General features: G+C 36.8%; 1 protein-coding gene and 1 non-coding gene across 2 annotated transcripts; both read right to left on the bottom strand.

Moving 5' to 3' along the window:
- Positions 1 to 2,766: 2,766 nt before the first annotated feature.
- Positions 2,767 to 8,238, bottom strand: DSPP (dentin sialophosphoprotein). Its single transcript, XM_032874056.1, has 4 exons — positions 8,188 to 8,238; positions 6,757 to 6,843; positions 5,417 to 6,412; positions 2,767 to 4,728 (listed from the first exon to the last, which is right to left on the bottom strand). The coding sequence occupies exons 1-4, from the start codon at positions 8,236 to 8,238 to the stop codon at positions 2,767 to 2,769; spliced, it is 3,096 nt and encodes a 1,031-aa protein (XP_032729947.1).
- On the bottom strand, positions 7,831 to 7,937 carry LOC116871662. Its single transcript, XR_004383471.1, has one exon. It is a non-coding gene; the product is annotated as a U6 spliceosomal RNA (small nuclear RNA).
- Positions 8,239 to 17,152: the final 8,914 nt, after the last annotated feature.

Genomic DNA, 17,152 nt, shown 5'->3' on the forward strand with positions numbered 1-17,152 from the left:
GCTCCCGTGGGAAATATTATCAGATAGTTTACTAATCTTTTCCAGAAAATAACAAAACAGAATTTGTTTTCTAATACCAGATTTGTTGTATTTGAAGGATCTACTCTTGAGATGTCCTTTTAAAAGGTCATCTTTATTTTTCCCTCAATTATCCAGAGGTCAGTGTAGATATTATATAAGAAAATCAGGATCATAGTCTTCCTCCATTATTTCTGACATCAGCCCTAGATTCTGAGCATCTACTTTTATCCTCCCAAATACTTCCTAAGGTGAAGACTTTTTAAGTACTGGTTGGGAATTTATCCGGTTTGGGTTATCAATTCATGCTATTTACCTGCAGAGACTCATTGGACCAGAAATGGCTTAGGAAGTGATTGAAAAAAAGGGACAAATTAAATATCAATGGCAGTTCATAAAATGAAATACAACACAACTGTGGGGGGGGAAGGGCGGAATGTCAATCTGTGTGCTATGAACCAGTATTCAAGGTATATTCTTATGTTAAAAAGAGTAAGAAAAACACATAGTGTATAGTAGACTTCCATGTGTTTTTAAAAGGCGAACATATGTGCTTATATGCGCATAGACTATTTCTGAAAAATTTCACAAGATGTTAGTAATTGGAACTGCCTCTAAAGTAGAGAAGTAGAGGACTAGGTATCTGGGATGATGAAGATTTAATATTTTTTAAACTTTTTCACAGTGTTTGAGATTTTTTTGTGTATATACATATGTTACTTTTTCAGTTAAAAGCAGCTAAATTTTAAAAATGTGGTGGAAGGAATACGTACTTGCAAACCCATTAAGATTAAGGGAGTTTTCCTTGTGAATAGTCACATAAGTAGATGTTTATTACAACACCAAAATTCATTATCTCTTTAATTTACATATCTTGTACAATTTACAAAGAGTCGCACATCCATTGCCTGGTTTAAACTCATAACAACCTTTTAAAATAGGTGAGAAAGGTCCTAGAAGCCACACTTTACAAATTAAAAAAAGACAAAAAAAAATCCTGAAGCCTAAAGGAGTTAAAAATCTAGAGCATATTTTAAGGAAAGACCTTTGGAGTCATTTACATGATTATGACATAGTAGAAACCTGAAATGTTACAGTATTAGGAGTTATCATATAATTTATAAATAGCAGTATTTTTAAAGCTTTCAGCAATATTTCTTGTAATGTTGATCTCAACTAAGAAACTTGCATGAAACAAGAAAGAAGGTAGGAAAAAAAAACCTACTCAAACTCCATATAAAATATGCTTAATATTAGAAAATAAATGGTCAACTGATGACTAGTTGAAAATTAACATCAAAGAAGTTGCATTCAGAACTTCACTATATAGATTTTTACCTTTGAATTAGAACAAATCTAAAATAACTGCCTAAATGGAAAAAGAGGGAAATGACAAATCATCTCTACCAAATCTTGAAAAATACCTTAAAGGCTTATGGTGATATCTGTTGTTATCTCCCGGTATCCCTGAACAATCCCAATTTACACTTCCTGTCCCCAAGTAATTATTGATAGTACCCTCTTCATTCTCAAAAGTATATTAGTTTGGATAATCTATTTTACCTCCACCCTATTAATTATCACACTCTAGTTGCATATGCCTTTAAAATCCCCATGTTCTAGGGTTTGAGCTTCATCTCAAAACTAAGAATTACCCTCATTCATACAAAAGCAGAACAATCTATGCTCGGATTTTAGTTGCATTATATGACTCTCAAAAAAGAGTAATTTCCAGATCATCACCTACCAGCAGCTGTTGGCTTTATGAAACAGATTAACAGTGAGAAGGGTGTCTCAGGGTCTGGTTTGGAAGTTTTGGCATGTGAGGGTTTAAAAGGGATATGCGAACAAAATTTGACAGAAGATGGGAAACAAATACCGATTCCATTTAACAGAGCTCTGAACATAGAGTTCAAAAGTAAACCCCCCTTTAGAGTCCTTCGTTCATGTATCGTTTATTCATTAATATTTAGAAAGTGACTATTGGAGGCAAGACACTGTTCTAAGCACTGCATCAGATTTGTCAATAGTTTTAGGGACATTATGCTGAATTTCCAGTGCTCTGTAGGAATGTATACTGTATATGAGATTTTGTTATTTAAATTAGCATCTGTATTATTTTCTGACTAGCACTCTTTAAATTTTTTCTGATTTGTAATTACTCTATTCAATAATTACAAAGATTATTCCCATGGTCCAGATAGGTTCAATTGTTGCTGTGTTTCTTTTTCATGTTACAAGTTTATTTCTTCCTTAGACCAAGCAAATGAATTAGTAGCTAACCTGGATATCATGGTCACAACATCTTTACTCAACTGTAAGCAGACCATCTATCCAGAATGTGTAATTACTGAAAGATTAAGGCAATGCCACAGGTTGTTTATAAGATGTGTTTACTTGCTACATTCCCTAAAGCACTCAACATTTAAATCAGAGTTATCATATAGTACATTATTACTTGAGGTTTCTGTGCAAAGTATTAAAGAATATTTTAATTGTCCCTTTTTATGTTTAGATGTACACATTTTAAACATCTTTTCAGAATGTGTTTTAATATGCACATACCAAAGGTCCTGCATTCAGATTATCTCCTGAGAGTGTGGGGGCTTGGTTCCAAATCTGGCAATTTGACTACTCCTCTCATTGTTTCTATGAATGTAGGCATCTTCTGTTTATGTCTCCTCTTTCTTTCCTTCCTTGAAAATCTTCATTTCCTATCAATTACTCACTAGACTTTTCAAAAAAAATCTAATCATCACTGGTTGAGTGATTGCTGTCACTGCCTTCACTGTCACTCTCACTGTCACTTCCATTGTTGCCATTACCGGACTTGGTCTTGCTGTGACTCTTATTACTGTTAGATGTACCAGTACTACTGCCATTGCTGTCACTGTTGCTGCTGTCACTGCTGTCGCTGCTGTCACTGCTGTCACTGTCGCTGCTGTCGCTGCTGTCACTGTCGCTGCTGTCACCATTGCTGCTGTCGCTGCTGTCACTGCTGTTGCTATCACTGCTGTCACTGCTGTCACCATTGCTGCTGTCGCTGCTGTCACTGCTGTCGCTGTCGCTGCTGTCACTGCTGTCGCTGTCGCTGCTGTCACTGCTATCACTATCACTGCTGTCACTTTCACTGCTGTCACTGCTGTCACTGTCACTGCTGTCACTACTATCTGATTTGCTATTGCTGCTGTCACTGCTGTCTGATTTACTGTCACTGTCACTACTGTCACTGCTATCACGGCTGTCACTATCTGATTTGCTATTGCTGCTGTCACTGCTTTCTGATTTACTGTCGCTGCTATCACTGCTGTCACTATCACTGCTGTCACTACTATCTGATTTGCTGTTGCTGCTATCACTACTATCTGATTTACTGTCACTGTCACTGCTGTCACTGCTATCACTACTGTCACTACTGTCACTGCTATCACTACTGTCACTACTGTCTGATTTACTGTCGCTGCTATCACTGCTGTCACTGCTATCATTGCTTTCACTACTGTCTGACTTGCTGTCACTGCTGTCACTGTTCTCTGACTTACTGTCACTGCTGTCACTACTATCACTGCTGTTACTACTGTCACTACTGTCTGACTTGCTGTCACTGCTGTCGCTGCTGTCACTGCTGTCGCTGCTGTCACTACTATCGCTACTGTCACTGCTGTTACTACTGTCACTACTGTCACTGCTATCACTGCTGTCACTGCTGTCGCTACTGTCACTGCTGTCGCTGCTGTCACTACTATCGCTACTGTCGCTGCTATCACTGCTGTCACTGCTGTCGCTGCTGTCGCTGCTATCGCTGCTGTCGCTACTGTCACTGCTGTCGCTGCTGTCGCTACTGTCACTGCTGTCGCTACTGTCACTGCTGTCGCTGCTGTCACTACTGTCGCTGCTGTCACTGCTGTCACTACTGTCACTATCACTGCTGTCACTGCTGTCACTGCTATTGCTGCTATCGCTACTGTCACTGCTATCACTATCACTGCTGTCACTGCTATCGCTGCTGTCACTGCTATCGCTGCTGTCACTACTATCGCTACTGTCACTGCTGTTACTACTGTCACTGCTGTCACTGCTGTCACTGCTGTTGCTACTGTCACTGCTGTCACTACTGTCACTGCTGTCACTACTGTCACTACTGTCACTGCTGTCACTGCTGTCGCTGCTATCACTGCTGTCACTACTGTCTGATTTATCTTTGCTGCTGTCTGATTTGCCATTGGCATCACTCCTGTTGTTACCATTGCCATTACTGTCACTATCATTAGCATCTGATGTGCTATCACTGTCATTATCACCTCCTCCATTTGAGTCACTGTCATTGCCATTATCTTTTGATTCATCAGAGTTATAACCAGTGTCTCCTTGACTATTGCTGTCATTGTCACCTTCAGAATCAGCATCATCATTGCTGTTAGAGTCATCACTACTGTTGGGATCATCTCCTTGCATAGATTTGTCATCAAACTCGTAACTGTCATATCCATCACTATTACTTTCACTACCTGTTTTGCTGCGTGTAACCTTATTTCCAGGTTCTGATTTCTGACTAAGCCCTTGTATGTTGTCAGTCTCCCCTGGTGTCTTGACATTTCCTTTCCCCATGACCATTCCTTGTTGTCTTTTACTCTCTTTATCTTCACTGACTTTCCCAGCTTCTTTGGTAATGTTTCTGTTGCCACTACTGGGACCTTCCATTTCTATTCCCTGGGGAAAGATGGAGAAAAGAATGATTAGTTAATGGATGGTATGCTGCAAAATTGCATTGGTCTGTGGAAGACAAGACTGCAGAATGTGACCAGAAAAACAGAAGTTCAGCTTCTAGTACTTCATAAACTTCTGTTTGTAAAAACATGCTTTATTCACCTGCAAGAATTCTGGTGTTTAAATCATATAACAACCCATTCACATTTTTACACAGTAGGAACTTGTGTGAACAGTTACAAGGTGCATCAGTTATTATGATTAGGCTTATAGAATTCTAACCAAATTTTCAGAAATGTCTGTTTTTAAAATTGTTCTGGGGATACCTACGTGGTTTAGTCAGTTAAGCATCTGCCTTTGGCCCGGGTCATGATCCAGAGTCCTGATATCAAAACCCACATCAGACTCCCTGCTCAGTGAGGAGTCTGCTTCTCTCTCTCCCTCTGCTGCTCCTCCATGCCCCCTCCACTTGTGCTCTCTCACTCTCAAATAAATAAGTAAATAAAACCTTTTTAAAAAATTGTTATGTATCAGAGTTTAATAGGGACTCTAACTTTCCCATTAAATATTCAAGTAATTTCTGTGCAAAAACAGATGAATGCTTATTATGATTTATTTTTGTGTTTCCATCAATGAATGGAGGGGGAGAATTTAAACTGCAGTTTGAAAGAAATCAGCTTTACAAACTAACCTGATCTTGACTCTTCCCAGTAGCACCTAGCTCTGATTCATCAGTGATTTTCTTTTCCACAGCATTGTTTTCTTCGTAATTGGGCTTTTGCATGTCCTCTATTATTGGGCTAACTTTGTCTTTAGAAATACCATCAGAATCCTCCTCACTCTTGGAGGTGTTGTCTCCATCGATGTCATGGGGATCTTCTTTGTCTTCTGGGTCATCATCTTCACTACTAATTGAATTTTGACCTAAGCTGTTATCATTGTCATCTTTTCCATGAGGCTGACCCTCTTGGCCCTTCCTGTTATCAGTACCCTCTTTTCCATTCCCTGTCTCTTCACCTTCATCATCACCAGAACCTGTTTCTTCATCCTCCTCTGCTCCATTTCCACTAGGACTCCCATCAGAATTATCCAGGCCAGCATCTTTTCCATTGCCAGCTCCACTTCTTCCTGGTGTTACTTCTGCCTCCTGATTCCCATTTCCCTCACTTTCTCTCTGATGTGTTATTTCACTTGTATCACCCTCATTTCTACAGGCATTCCTATTTATTTCATCCTCATGGCCTGTACTGTTATTGCTTCTACCTATTTGATGGTCTTCTTCTTGGACAACAGTGACATTCTCACTCTGACTTGCATCTCCAACAACTCTTCCATTGTTTAAATTCTTATCAGCATTTCTATTAATATTGCTTCCATTTGCTATTCCAGCATTGCCAATGATGCTTACTTGTCCCCTGATGCCATTTGCTGTGGTGCTACCTTCTTTTCCATGTATCCCATCATAACCATATGTTTCTGGTTTTCCTGTGACCCCATTTTGGTCCACACTATTCCCCTCATCATTTACTAACATGGAATCTGTAGAAGAACTTTTCCTTCCTATTTCCACCCACTCAGAGCCATTTCTTTCTTCTTTGTAACCATCTCTAGTATATTGTTGCCTTCCTCTTTCATTTTCATGGGGGTCACCACTTTCTTCAGTGGTATCATTGGCATTTAACTCATCCTGGAAAAGAGAAACAATTCAAAATACTTTGTAGATTTTATCTTGAAGTAAAACAGACTGAAAAGGTAAGCATCAGTTTTCTGGAAGTTAATAGAATTGAGGGGCATCTAGGTGGCACAGTCAGTTAAGCATCTGCCACAGTAGGTTAAGTGTCCTGGGATGGAGTCCCGTGGCAGGCTCTCTGCTAGGTGAGGATTCTGCCTCTCCCTCTGTCCCTCCCCGACTCATGCTCTCTGTTGTGATCTCTCTCTCTCTCTCTCTCTCTCTCAAATAAATAAATAAATAAATAATTTTTTAAAAAGGAATTTAAAAACAGCTTAGAAACACATTTTGTACCCTATTACCTGTATTGGCACTTTTGCTTTTTCCAGAAGATTTAAATTTGTAGATTTGTCAACAGCATGTCTCTCCAGTGGCTTGATTTGAGGAACCTACCAAAATGAAAATGTTGGAAATTGAAAACATTCTAACTTTGTGTACATAAATGCATGCACACATGCACACATACATACAGACACACATTTTTCTCTAAATGAAGAAAAATATATAATGCAAAGGCCAAAGTAATATCTAATCAAGCTTGTTACACAGCTTATGTAGAATTTAAACTGGGCATACAGATAATTCTCACAATGGTATCACTGATTTTATTGATATTAACCAGACACTTACCTCAAGGAGGATTTTCTTTTATAAAAATGAGGAGATAGACCTTTAATGTTTCTGTACAAACCTCCCACACTAGCGCAAGACCCACCTTAAGTATAATCCTGACCGAACCCCTAAGAAAATACAAGGTATGACCAGAGCCAGTGAAGAAACAAAATAAAGTAATATGCTACTTCGCTCCTTCAGGAGCACATTTGAAATAGTTGAGAAAATTCTGAACTGCATAAATACCAAGTTGTTTGATAGTATGAAAGCATACCAAAATGTTACCCATAGCAGGGTAACAAAATTACAAATGGTTTAATTTTCCTAATTTTTTTTTGTTGGTGTTTATCTGTATATTCCAAATTTTCCCCAATGAGCATTTAAAAAAAATTATCTGAGTGAAACATTAATTTTCTCCTACATTGAAAAAATCCTTATTTTTTCCAAATCATTCCTTGAAAACTTCCTTTAAAATGTAGGCTTCAGGGTGCCTGGGTGGCTCAGTGGGTTGAGCCTCTGCCTTTGGCTCGGGTCATGGTGTCAGGGTCCTGGGATCAAGTCACGCTTCGGGCTCTCTGCTCAGCGGGGAGCCTGCTTCCTCCTCTCTCTCTCTGCCTGCCTCTCTGCCTACTTGTGATCTCTGTCTGTCAAATAAATAAATAAAATCTTTTTTAAAAATATGTAGGCTTCACTGATATTATAATGAAATTCACAGGGCATGAGCAAAGATGGCTGAAGTCTCCATGACCTTTGAGCATTGAATATAAATCTGAATGAATTTTACAAATTTGTGTGTTATCCTTGTATGGGGGCCATGCTAATATTCTCTGTATTATTCCAATTTTAGTATATGTGCTGCCAAAGCAAACACAAACGGAATAAATTTTAATAGTAATAATCCATCTGACAAGATATTAGTTTCGTTTAGAGGAATGGGAACATGAATTGGAGTACATATTTGGGTTTGTTGAGACCCCTAAAGATATCTCATAAAGTCTTTCATGCAAATTTAAATGTTTAGGCACAGTTTGTCTTCAAAGTCTTAAGGAAATACATATTATTTAATGTTAGGTTAAAAGAGATAACAAAGTGAGGAGATTTTCTGAGGAATACATACTTACTGGAATAGCCCATGCTGCTGCCCAAATGCAAAAATATATAATTATCTTCATTTTCTTTAGGAATGTTAATCAACCTGTTTTTAATGAAAAAAGAACAGCAAAAAATACTTATAAAGAAAAAGATGATAACCATGGTAAGGTATTATTTTGACTTTTTCCTGGGCAGGGAGTATATATCCAACATGAAAAGAAGGCTATCAAGACTCAGTGTTACAGAACATAGCTGGAGTGCTGCCAGAGACATACGGAGGCATCATCAGGCTCAGCACTGGGGTAGCTAACTAGACTTTTTCTGCCTATGCCAATGAAGGGACACAGCCATGTAGTTACAAAGGATACAACCATGACTTTGTTTTGCTATTTTTGATGGTGATAACATTTTTTCTGAATAATTTTAATCAAGTATTAACTAATTCTAAGATTATCACTAAAAGAGGAATCATTTATCATCCCCATCACAAATCCACAGAAGTGGGCTATAGGACACTGTGAAGGAAAGAAATTACTAACATCATGTAGCCTTGGCTAGTGGAAGGAACACGAAGTTTGGATTTAGAGACCTAGGTTCAAGTTCTACCTCTGCTACTTGTTGCATGAACTTGAGAAATTTAAGTAGTTTTATTAAGCCTTTGTTCCCTCCATCTGGGATAATAATACCTACACTTTGGGATTATACCAATTATGTTAGCAGAAGAGTCTTCTCTGAGGAGCATTCTCTGACTCCTTTTCAAAGGGCATTTTGTGCCCCTGTGTGGCTCAGTGGGTTAAAGCCTCTGCTTTCGGCTTAGGTCATGATTCCAGGGTCCTGGGATCGAGCCCCACATCAGGCTCTCTGCTCAGCAGGGAGCCTGCTTCACCCTCTCTCTCTGCCTGCCTCTCTGCCTACTTGTGATCTCTCTCTGACAAATAAATAAATAATAAAATCTTAAAAAAAAAAAAAAAAAGGGCATTTGGTGTCTCTATCCTTTTTACACCCAGAAACTTCTGCAAACCTCGCTGGTAACATATTCTACCATTTTAACATAACCTGGTTACTTATATATTCTCTGACCTACTCCTGAAACCTAGGAGAATGTGTTGTAATCACTATATTCTAATACATAGCACAGAAAGAGCTGTTTTATGAATATTGTTGGTGAACACTTATTAGTATAAGCATACTTAGCAGTGTTCTGGATATTTAGCAATCCCTTTATAAATGATAGCAATTATTATATGGAGCTTCTAAAAACATGATCCTTTATTCCTGTTAGAGTTCACATTCAGAAATGGTATAATATATATTTTGATACATTGGAATAGACATTGTATAGTCCATGTGAATCAAAAATTTAAATTACCATTACTGAAAATTAGATTTCTTGGTGTAATGATACTATTACCACAGAAAGGAAGAAAGAGTTTTACTCCTATTTCATGAACTCCCACTGAGTTTATAGATTAAAATAATGCATGTCATAAAATAGCTTTGATTGAATTTAATGTTGATTATGGAAACATAATAAAATTTTAGTGAATATTAACTGTCATAGAATTATTGGCACTTCCTTACAGGAGAGAGGACATGATTTCCGAGAGGAAAAAAAAATGGGCTTACTCTGGGGCACAGATGTTGAAGGGTAGCTGTTTAGTAAGCAGGTACCATACAGAACTTTGCAGTACTAAGCCTAATTATTACATAGACTCTGCTGAAGTCTGGTGTACACTTATTTGGACCATGGTGTCCATTTGGACAACCATGGTGTCCTAGAAAGGTACCTGTGGTGAAGGTCACGGTTATGTGCAGTCCATGCTAAACCACAATCCTGCAATCTGACTACTTTGGTTCTCTTTCAGACCCACTCCAGAACAATTGCATAGTGCACCGTGATGCTTGCCACTATATTCTCAGGTAGGTAAACAGCTCAAAAGACTGCTAAAGAAATGGCCCCAGTTTTGTCAGCCCAAAACCTCTTTCATTTTCTAAACCTGTTATGATGTCATGAAACAGAAAATGTATGGGATAGAGGTCAGAATTTCCAGATATCTTAAGTAGACATATTTTAATCTAGCTTTAAAAACCCTCATGTCAGTTGGCAAAAAATACCTGATATTTTAGGCTGAAGTTTGGTGATTCAGGGACCAAAAAATAAATGTAAACTGGGATGCAGTCGTTCATTCAACATTTGAAGAACTATCATGGACCAGATACTGAGCCCTGGAAATAGATATGAGCCCTACCCTCATGGAGCTTATCACTAAATGGATTAGCCAAGCTTTGAAGTAAATGTACTATAATGTGTTGACTGAAATTCCCAAATCCATGTTTATTTCCCAAGTCAGTGTTTAAATGTCACTATCGTCACTATTTGAGATTGGAAGAGATTGTGTCTTTACTTATTTATTAAATGCCATCACATCTTATATTGCAATGGTAAGGCTAAAAAATGTCTTTAATTAGATTCAAGATTCTTAAAGATGGTTTTTGTAGATAAAAATAACAGTAATGGAGCTATCATGAATTATGTGTAAAATATTCTAATTTCTTATTTCATTGTTAATATTTTAGATTTATAATATTTGCTTCATCTTATGTATTCTCTTCCTATTAGCAACTGATATTTTAACGTAATGGCTGTAATAAAATTCTTATTTTTCAGTGATCCAATATTTTGCTAGATGGAATTAGCATCCCTTACCATATAATTTTCTGTTATCTTTTAACATGTAGTCTTGATTTGCCAAGTCAAAGGGGAAGGAAAAAATCTAAGCATAAGGATTATTCACTTCATAAAATCAAGTCAGCTTCTTCTCTGAAATTAAAATTTCTACAGGAATCAGTTGGTTCTGAGTAAAGACGAGATTTCATCTTACCTTAAAAGCCTTCAAAGGGACTTTGAAAATCCAGGATTTCTTATCTTTCGCATTGAAGACTGAGAGTGGCTCACTGTCCTGGACATTTGCGTGACAATTTTGTACTTGCTGAAATTTAAACTCAGTTTGATAATTTTCTCAACCAATCACTGTTTAGGATCCCTGATATGGGGTTATAAAGTGTCACCATGTCTATGAAGCACATAATAACTTCCCCCACTTCCTTCACATACTGACATGTATTTGTTCACTGAACCATTTGGTTCCAAAGGGACTAGACTTACTTTCACTTAATTAAATAGCTCCTGGAAGGCTGTTTTGCGTCTTAAATATAGAGAATCAATGTAACATATCTGAAAAGAGCCACTTAAACTCTATCACCCTGACATTTCTTGTCTTACTAAGGTTGGCAATCTAAGAAAACTCTAGGTTTCTTTAGTAAATATGACTGCCTATTTAAGACTCCTATCATTCCTGAGGTAGGTATTAAAGTTTCTGTGCTATAATTCAAGAAGCTGTCCACATGCAACAGCCTGACATTGCCTGAGGGGTCTTTAGCATATATAAATAGTAACTCATATGAAATCTCTCTGACCTAAATAAACAGTCATGTGAAGCTGAAAATGTATCAATTTTGTAGTATTCAAATTACATTTTAAAAATAGATATTCAAAATACCAAAAGTTCTTGTAAGATAGCTAGATGTGCAAAAGTGCATAAGACAATAGATTTAGCTCTCAATTATCTCTCAGTTATTTGTGTCAACTGTGAGGGACAAAATAAAAAACTAGACAGTGGGCACCTGGGTGGCTCAGTGGGTTAAGCCGCTGCCTTCGGCTCAGGTCATGATCTCAGGGTCCTGGGATCGAGTCCCGCATCGGGCTCTCTGCTCAGCAGGGAGCCTGCTTCCCTCTCTCTCTCTCTCTCTGCCTGCCTCTCCATCTACTTGTGATCTCTGTCAAATAAATAAATAAAATCTTTAAAAAAAATGTATTAAAAAAAAAAACTAGACAGTATTTTTAGCAGCAAGTTTTACCACCCTGAACTCACCATTCTACTGAACTCCAGATGTGTGCCATAATGCAGGTGTTCCCTAAACCATTTGTCCAATTTTTGTGTTCAAAAACTTGACAGTCAATGTCTCTTCATGTACTTCTTCAGAACTTTCAAGAATATTTCAATCTTTTTTTTATATTACAATACCAAAGGATGTGAACCCCATAATAACTAATATACCACTACCCAACAGTGGAAACTCCAGAATTTATATAGAACTATTACAGGGAATATAGTAAGGTTGAAGAGGAATGGAGGGAATGGAAAAATAATTTGCCAGGAAGCTGTGTTTTCATAACAAGCACCTTGTTTTTATTTAGACAACATGTTTATGTGGGTGCCTTAAAGAGTCTTACCAAATTTTAAGGCATGCTAAGTCACTCCTGGGAGGAATTTTACACCTTCTTTCACATAGAGACACCAGGAGAGATTAATGAACTAAACCCATCTTCCTTTTCATCTAACTTGAATTAATAATATGTCGATAACTGATAGACTACTAGACAGAAAATCAGCCAATTTGATCTAATTGACATTTGTTGAACACTTCATCCAACTACAGCAGAATAAACATTCTTTTCTAATGCAGTCTGGAATATTTACCAAGATAGACCATATTCTAGGCCCCCCAAAAAATCTCAATAAACTTTTAAAGATTTGAGTCATACAGAGTATGCTTACTGACCACAAAATAATTAACTTAGAAGTCAATAACAGGAAAAATAAAAAAAAAAGAAGTCAATATCAGAAAGATCTCTGGAAAACCCCAGAATTTGGAAGCTAAATTACATAATTCTAAATAAACAATAGGTAAAAGAAGAAACCAAAGAGAAATTCAAAATATATTGAATTAAATAAAAATGAAAACACAACAACTTATCAAAATTTGCAGGATGTCACTGAAGCACTTCTTATGGGAAAATGAACAGCACTAAATGCACATTAGGAAAGAAAAAGTTCTCAAAACAATGATTATGGCTTCCACTGTCAGTAACTACAAATTTTTTTAATTAAGTTCAAATTAAGTAAAAGAAAGGAAATAATAAAAATCAGAACTTAAATCAACAAAATAGAAAAAACAATAACGAAAATCAATGAAACCAAGAACTTGATTTTTGAAAAGTTCAATAAAATTTTTAGGACTCTAGTCAGACTAATCAGAGTAATATGAGAGAAGACATAATTATCAATATAAGAAATGAGAGAGATCAAAATACTACAGATTCTATAGACATTAAAGGATAGAAAGGGAATACCATGAACAACTTTTGCCAATAAATTCAACAACTTTTGGAAATGGATAGACTCCTTGAAAACACCAAAGCTCACTGAAGAAGAAACAGATAACTTGAATAGCCCCATATCTATTAAAGAAGTTAAATTCATAGTTAAAAACCTTCCCCCAGCAGCTGTTTTTCATTTCATTCTCTCTCTGCCACTTTTAATCTAAGATGTCAGTGTCTCCACTGATAGAAATTTTTGAAAAATTTATATTTCCTATAAATTCATAAGAGTTCACTCAGTCATACAAAAGTCATAGCCCCAGATCTTTCCACATAATAATCCTTTCTGTACCTTTGGCTTTTGCTAAGATGGCTGGAGGACAATGCCCTGAAACTACTTAGAGTAGTTTTTACTCAAACGAGTAAAAAGATCTGTGAGGAACACTCTTAGTCTCTTATGTATAACTTGCCCAGGTTTCAGCAAAGAGCTGTAGAGTCACACCCTCAGCCTTTTTCTTAGATCATGCTTTCCTGGCATTGAATCTCTTAATTTTAGCATCTTTTGCTATTGGGGAAGCAAAGAATTTTCAGTTATTGTCAGATGCTGGTTCCTTTTTGTATAACAGTTCTCAGTTTATTTCTCTCCTCTTGCATTTATACAGCAAGAAGAAGCCAGGCCACACCTTCAACACTTTGCTTAGAAATCTTAACTGTTTATCCAAGTCCATTGCTTACAAGTTCTGCTTCCCGCATAACTGGGGGGACACAATTCTGCTAAGCTTTCTGTCAAGCTTTCCTCCATGGAGATAACAAGAATTCTCTTTCCTCCAAATTCCAGTAATGCTTTTCTCACATCCTTCTAAGACTATACCAGCAACATTTTTAACATCTGTATTTCTACTAACAGTCTTCCAGACTTTACTCACTGGCAAATTCTAAAGCCAATCCCACATTTTAGGAATTGCTTGTGGTAGCACCCATACTTCCATGTACCAAAATCTGTACTAGTTTTGTATTGCTGCCTAACAAGGTGCCAAAAATACCTCTGCTTATAGAAGGCTCGTTTGGCTAGGTTAGCTTCATCCAAATAATCTCTTTACCTTAAGGTCAACTGATTAGTAACCTTAATTTTATTTGCCAAATCCCTTTTGCCACATAATAAGACATATCATGGCAGTGATTTATCATCTTATTTATACATTCTCCTCACACTCAAAGAAGAGGGGATTATATAGGCAGTGAGGATCATTAGGAGTAATCTTAAAATTCTGCCTACCATACACTTTAATCTGTAGTAAAAAAAAATAAATCAGTAGCTTCATGGGCCAGGGTAAGGTTGAAGGAAGGGATTATAAAGAGTCTTAGGGAAATTTGTATGGATACTTTTTACTATCTTAATTGTGGTATTGGTTTCATAGGTATACATATACGTCAGAACTTATCAAAATGTGCACTTTAAATATATATAGTTTATTGGGTGTCAATTATACCTTAGTAAAGTTGTTAGGGGGAAGTAATTAACACATCTCAAATCCTGTAAATTGATAAGTTAAAATTGTGGCTTTAAAAAAGACGTCCTAAAATGAAACACAAACCCCAATTTACTGTGAAAACCAACCAATTGATTAAAAGTTAAGATCTGGGCTCAGAGAGCTGCATCAGTTTAGTAACTAAGCAAGTTATCTAAAAACCCTTAATTAGGATCGTTATTCTCTTCGCAAGAATTTGGAATGGAAGTCTTAGCCTAGTGGTACTCTACAACCATGACTTTGAACTATCTGCCTTCCTGTTTTCTTAAATTTGTATAAACAGTAGCTGAGGCAAATGTCAAAACTAAGACAAGTACTATTGTTGGCTAATTGAACATTAAGGAAAAAAGTGGAAGTTAAAAAAAATTAAGTCAAGGATAGCAATAGAAGTATAGATAGACATAGAATCTTCCAAATCAGATTATTTTAAGTCAAACTGTTCAGAAACCAGCATAAAGGGACTTGAGTAGGGGTTCTCTGTGTGGGCAGACCATTGCAGTTGGCAACTGATATAATATTAAACTTTAAGAAACAGCTATAGTTTTCAGCTGTGGAAATATATATATATATTTTAGATATGTCTCTCCCAGCAAGGGAAAAAAAGCAAAACTGAACTGTTGGGACTACAACAAAATAAAAAGCTTTTGCACAGAGGAAACCATCAACAAAACAAAAAGGAAACCTACAGAATAGGAAAAGCTATTTGCAAATCATATATTAGATAAGGGGTTAATATCCAAAATATGTAAAGATCTTACACAACACAAAGAACCCAATTTTAAAATGGGCAGAGAAACTGAATAGACAGTTTTCCAAAGAAAATGTCCAGATGGTCAACAGACACGTGAAAAGATGTTTCACATCACTAATCATCAGGAAAAATGCAAATTTAAACCACAATGAGATATTACTGCATAGCGGTCAGAATAGCTAGTATCAAGAAGATAATAACAAGTGTTAGCAAGAGGTGGAGAAAAGGAATCCTTGGGCACTGTTGGTGGAAATGTAAATTGATGCAACCGCTGTGGAAAAACAGTATAGAGGTTCCTCAAAAAATTAAAAATAAATTACCATGTGATAGAATTCTACTGTTGGGTATTTACCCAAAGAAAATGAAAACAGTAATTCAAAAGATAATATGCTCCTCTATGTTTATTGCAGCATTATTTACAATAATCAAGATACAGAAGCAATCCAAGTATCCATCCATAGACTAATGGATAAAGAAACTGTGGTATATTTATACACACACGCACACACACACACACACACACACACCAGAATATTACTCAGCCATAAAAAAAGAATGAAATTTGGCCATTTTTGACAACATGGATGGACTTAGAGGCTACAGTGCTAAGTAAATCAAATCAGAGAAAGAAAAATATATGATTTCATTCATAATTGGAATTTAATAAACAAAACAAATGAACAGCAAACAAAGAGACAAACAAAAGAACAGATTCTTAAATACAGAGAACAAATTGGTAGTTGCCAGAAGAGAGGTTGGAGAGAAATAGGTGAAATAGATAAAGGGGATTAAGATACCATGATGACCACTGACTAATGTATAGAATTATTGTCATCATATTGTACACTTGAAACTAACATAGCACTGTATGTTAATTATACTTCAATTAAAAAAAAACTTTTTTAAAAAGTGGTAACCATTTCTTTTGGATTCCTTATTCCACTTCCACAAGTCCACAGTTCGCATAATGTTCTCAGAACAACTGCTAGGTCACATTAACTTTTCTTCTTTTTTTCTTTTATAAAGGAAGTTTCTTTTTTTTTAAGATTTTATTTATTTATTTGACAGAGAAAGGGAGAACAAGAAGCACAAGCAGCGGGGAGCAGCAGAGGGAGAGGGGGAAGCAGGCTCCCCGCTGAGCAGGGGCCCAATGTGGGCTTGATCCCAGAACCCTGGGATCATGACCTGAGCTGAAAGCAGACACTTAACTGACTGAGCCACCCAGGCACCCCATCTTTTCTTCTTATGAAAAAAAAAAAAAGAATACTTCAGTTTTTCTAAAAGATTTTATTTATTTATTTGACAGACAGAGATCACAAGTAGGCAGAGAGGCAGGCAGAGAGAGGAGGAAGCAGGCTCCCCACTGAACAGAGAGCCTGAGGCGGGGCTCGATCCCAGGACCCTGGGATCATGACCTGAGCTGAAGGAAGAGGCTTTAACCCACTGAGCCACCCAGGTGCCCCAATTTTTCGCTTTTCGTAGGCGTATATGTTATCATCTCCAGACTTATATCTCAGATACTGAGAACTAATAGAAAGTTATGATTAATACTT

Source organism: Lontra canadensis, unplaced genomic scaffold, assembly GCF_010015895.1.
Source record: "Lontra canadensis isolate GAN:19392208 unplaced genomic scaffold, GSC_riverotter_1.0 scaffold1, whole genome shotgun sequence".
NCBI classification, from domain to species: Eukaryota; Metazoa; Chordata; class Mammalia; order Carnivora; family Mustelidae; genus Lontra; species Lontra canadensis.

Coding starts and splice junctions, on each gene's coding strand:
- DSPP (XM_032874056.1), bottom strand. CDS start 8,238: ATGAAGATAATTATATATTTTTGCATTTGGGCAGCAGCATGGGCTATT. Junction 6,844..8,187: donor CAGCAGCATGGGCTATTCCA/GTAAGTATGTAT, acceptor TCATTTTGGTAG/GTTCCTCAAATCAAGCCACT. Junction 6,413..6,756: donor AAGCAAAAGTGCCAATACAG/GTAATAGGGTAC, acceptor TCTCTTTTCCAG/GATGAGTTAAATGCCAATGA.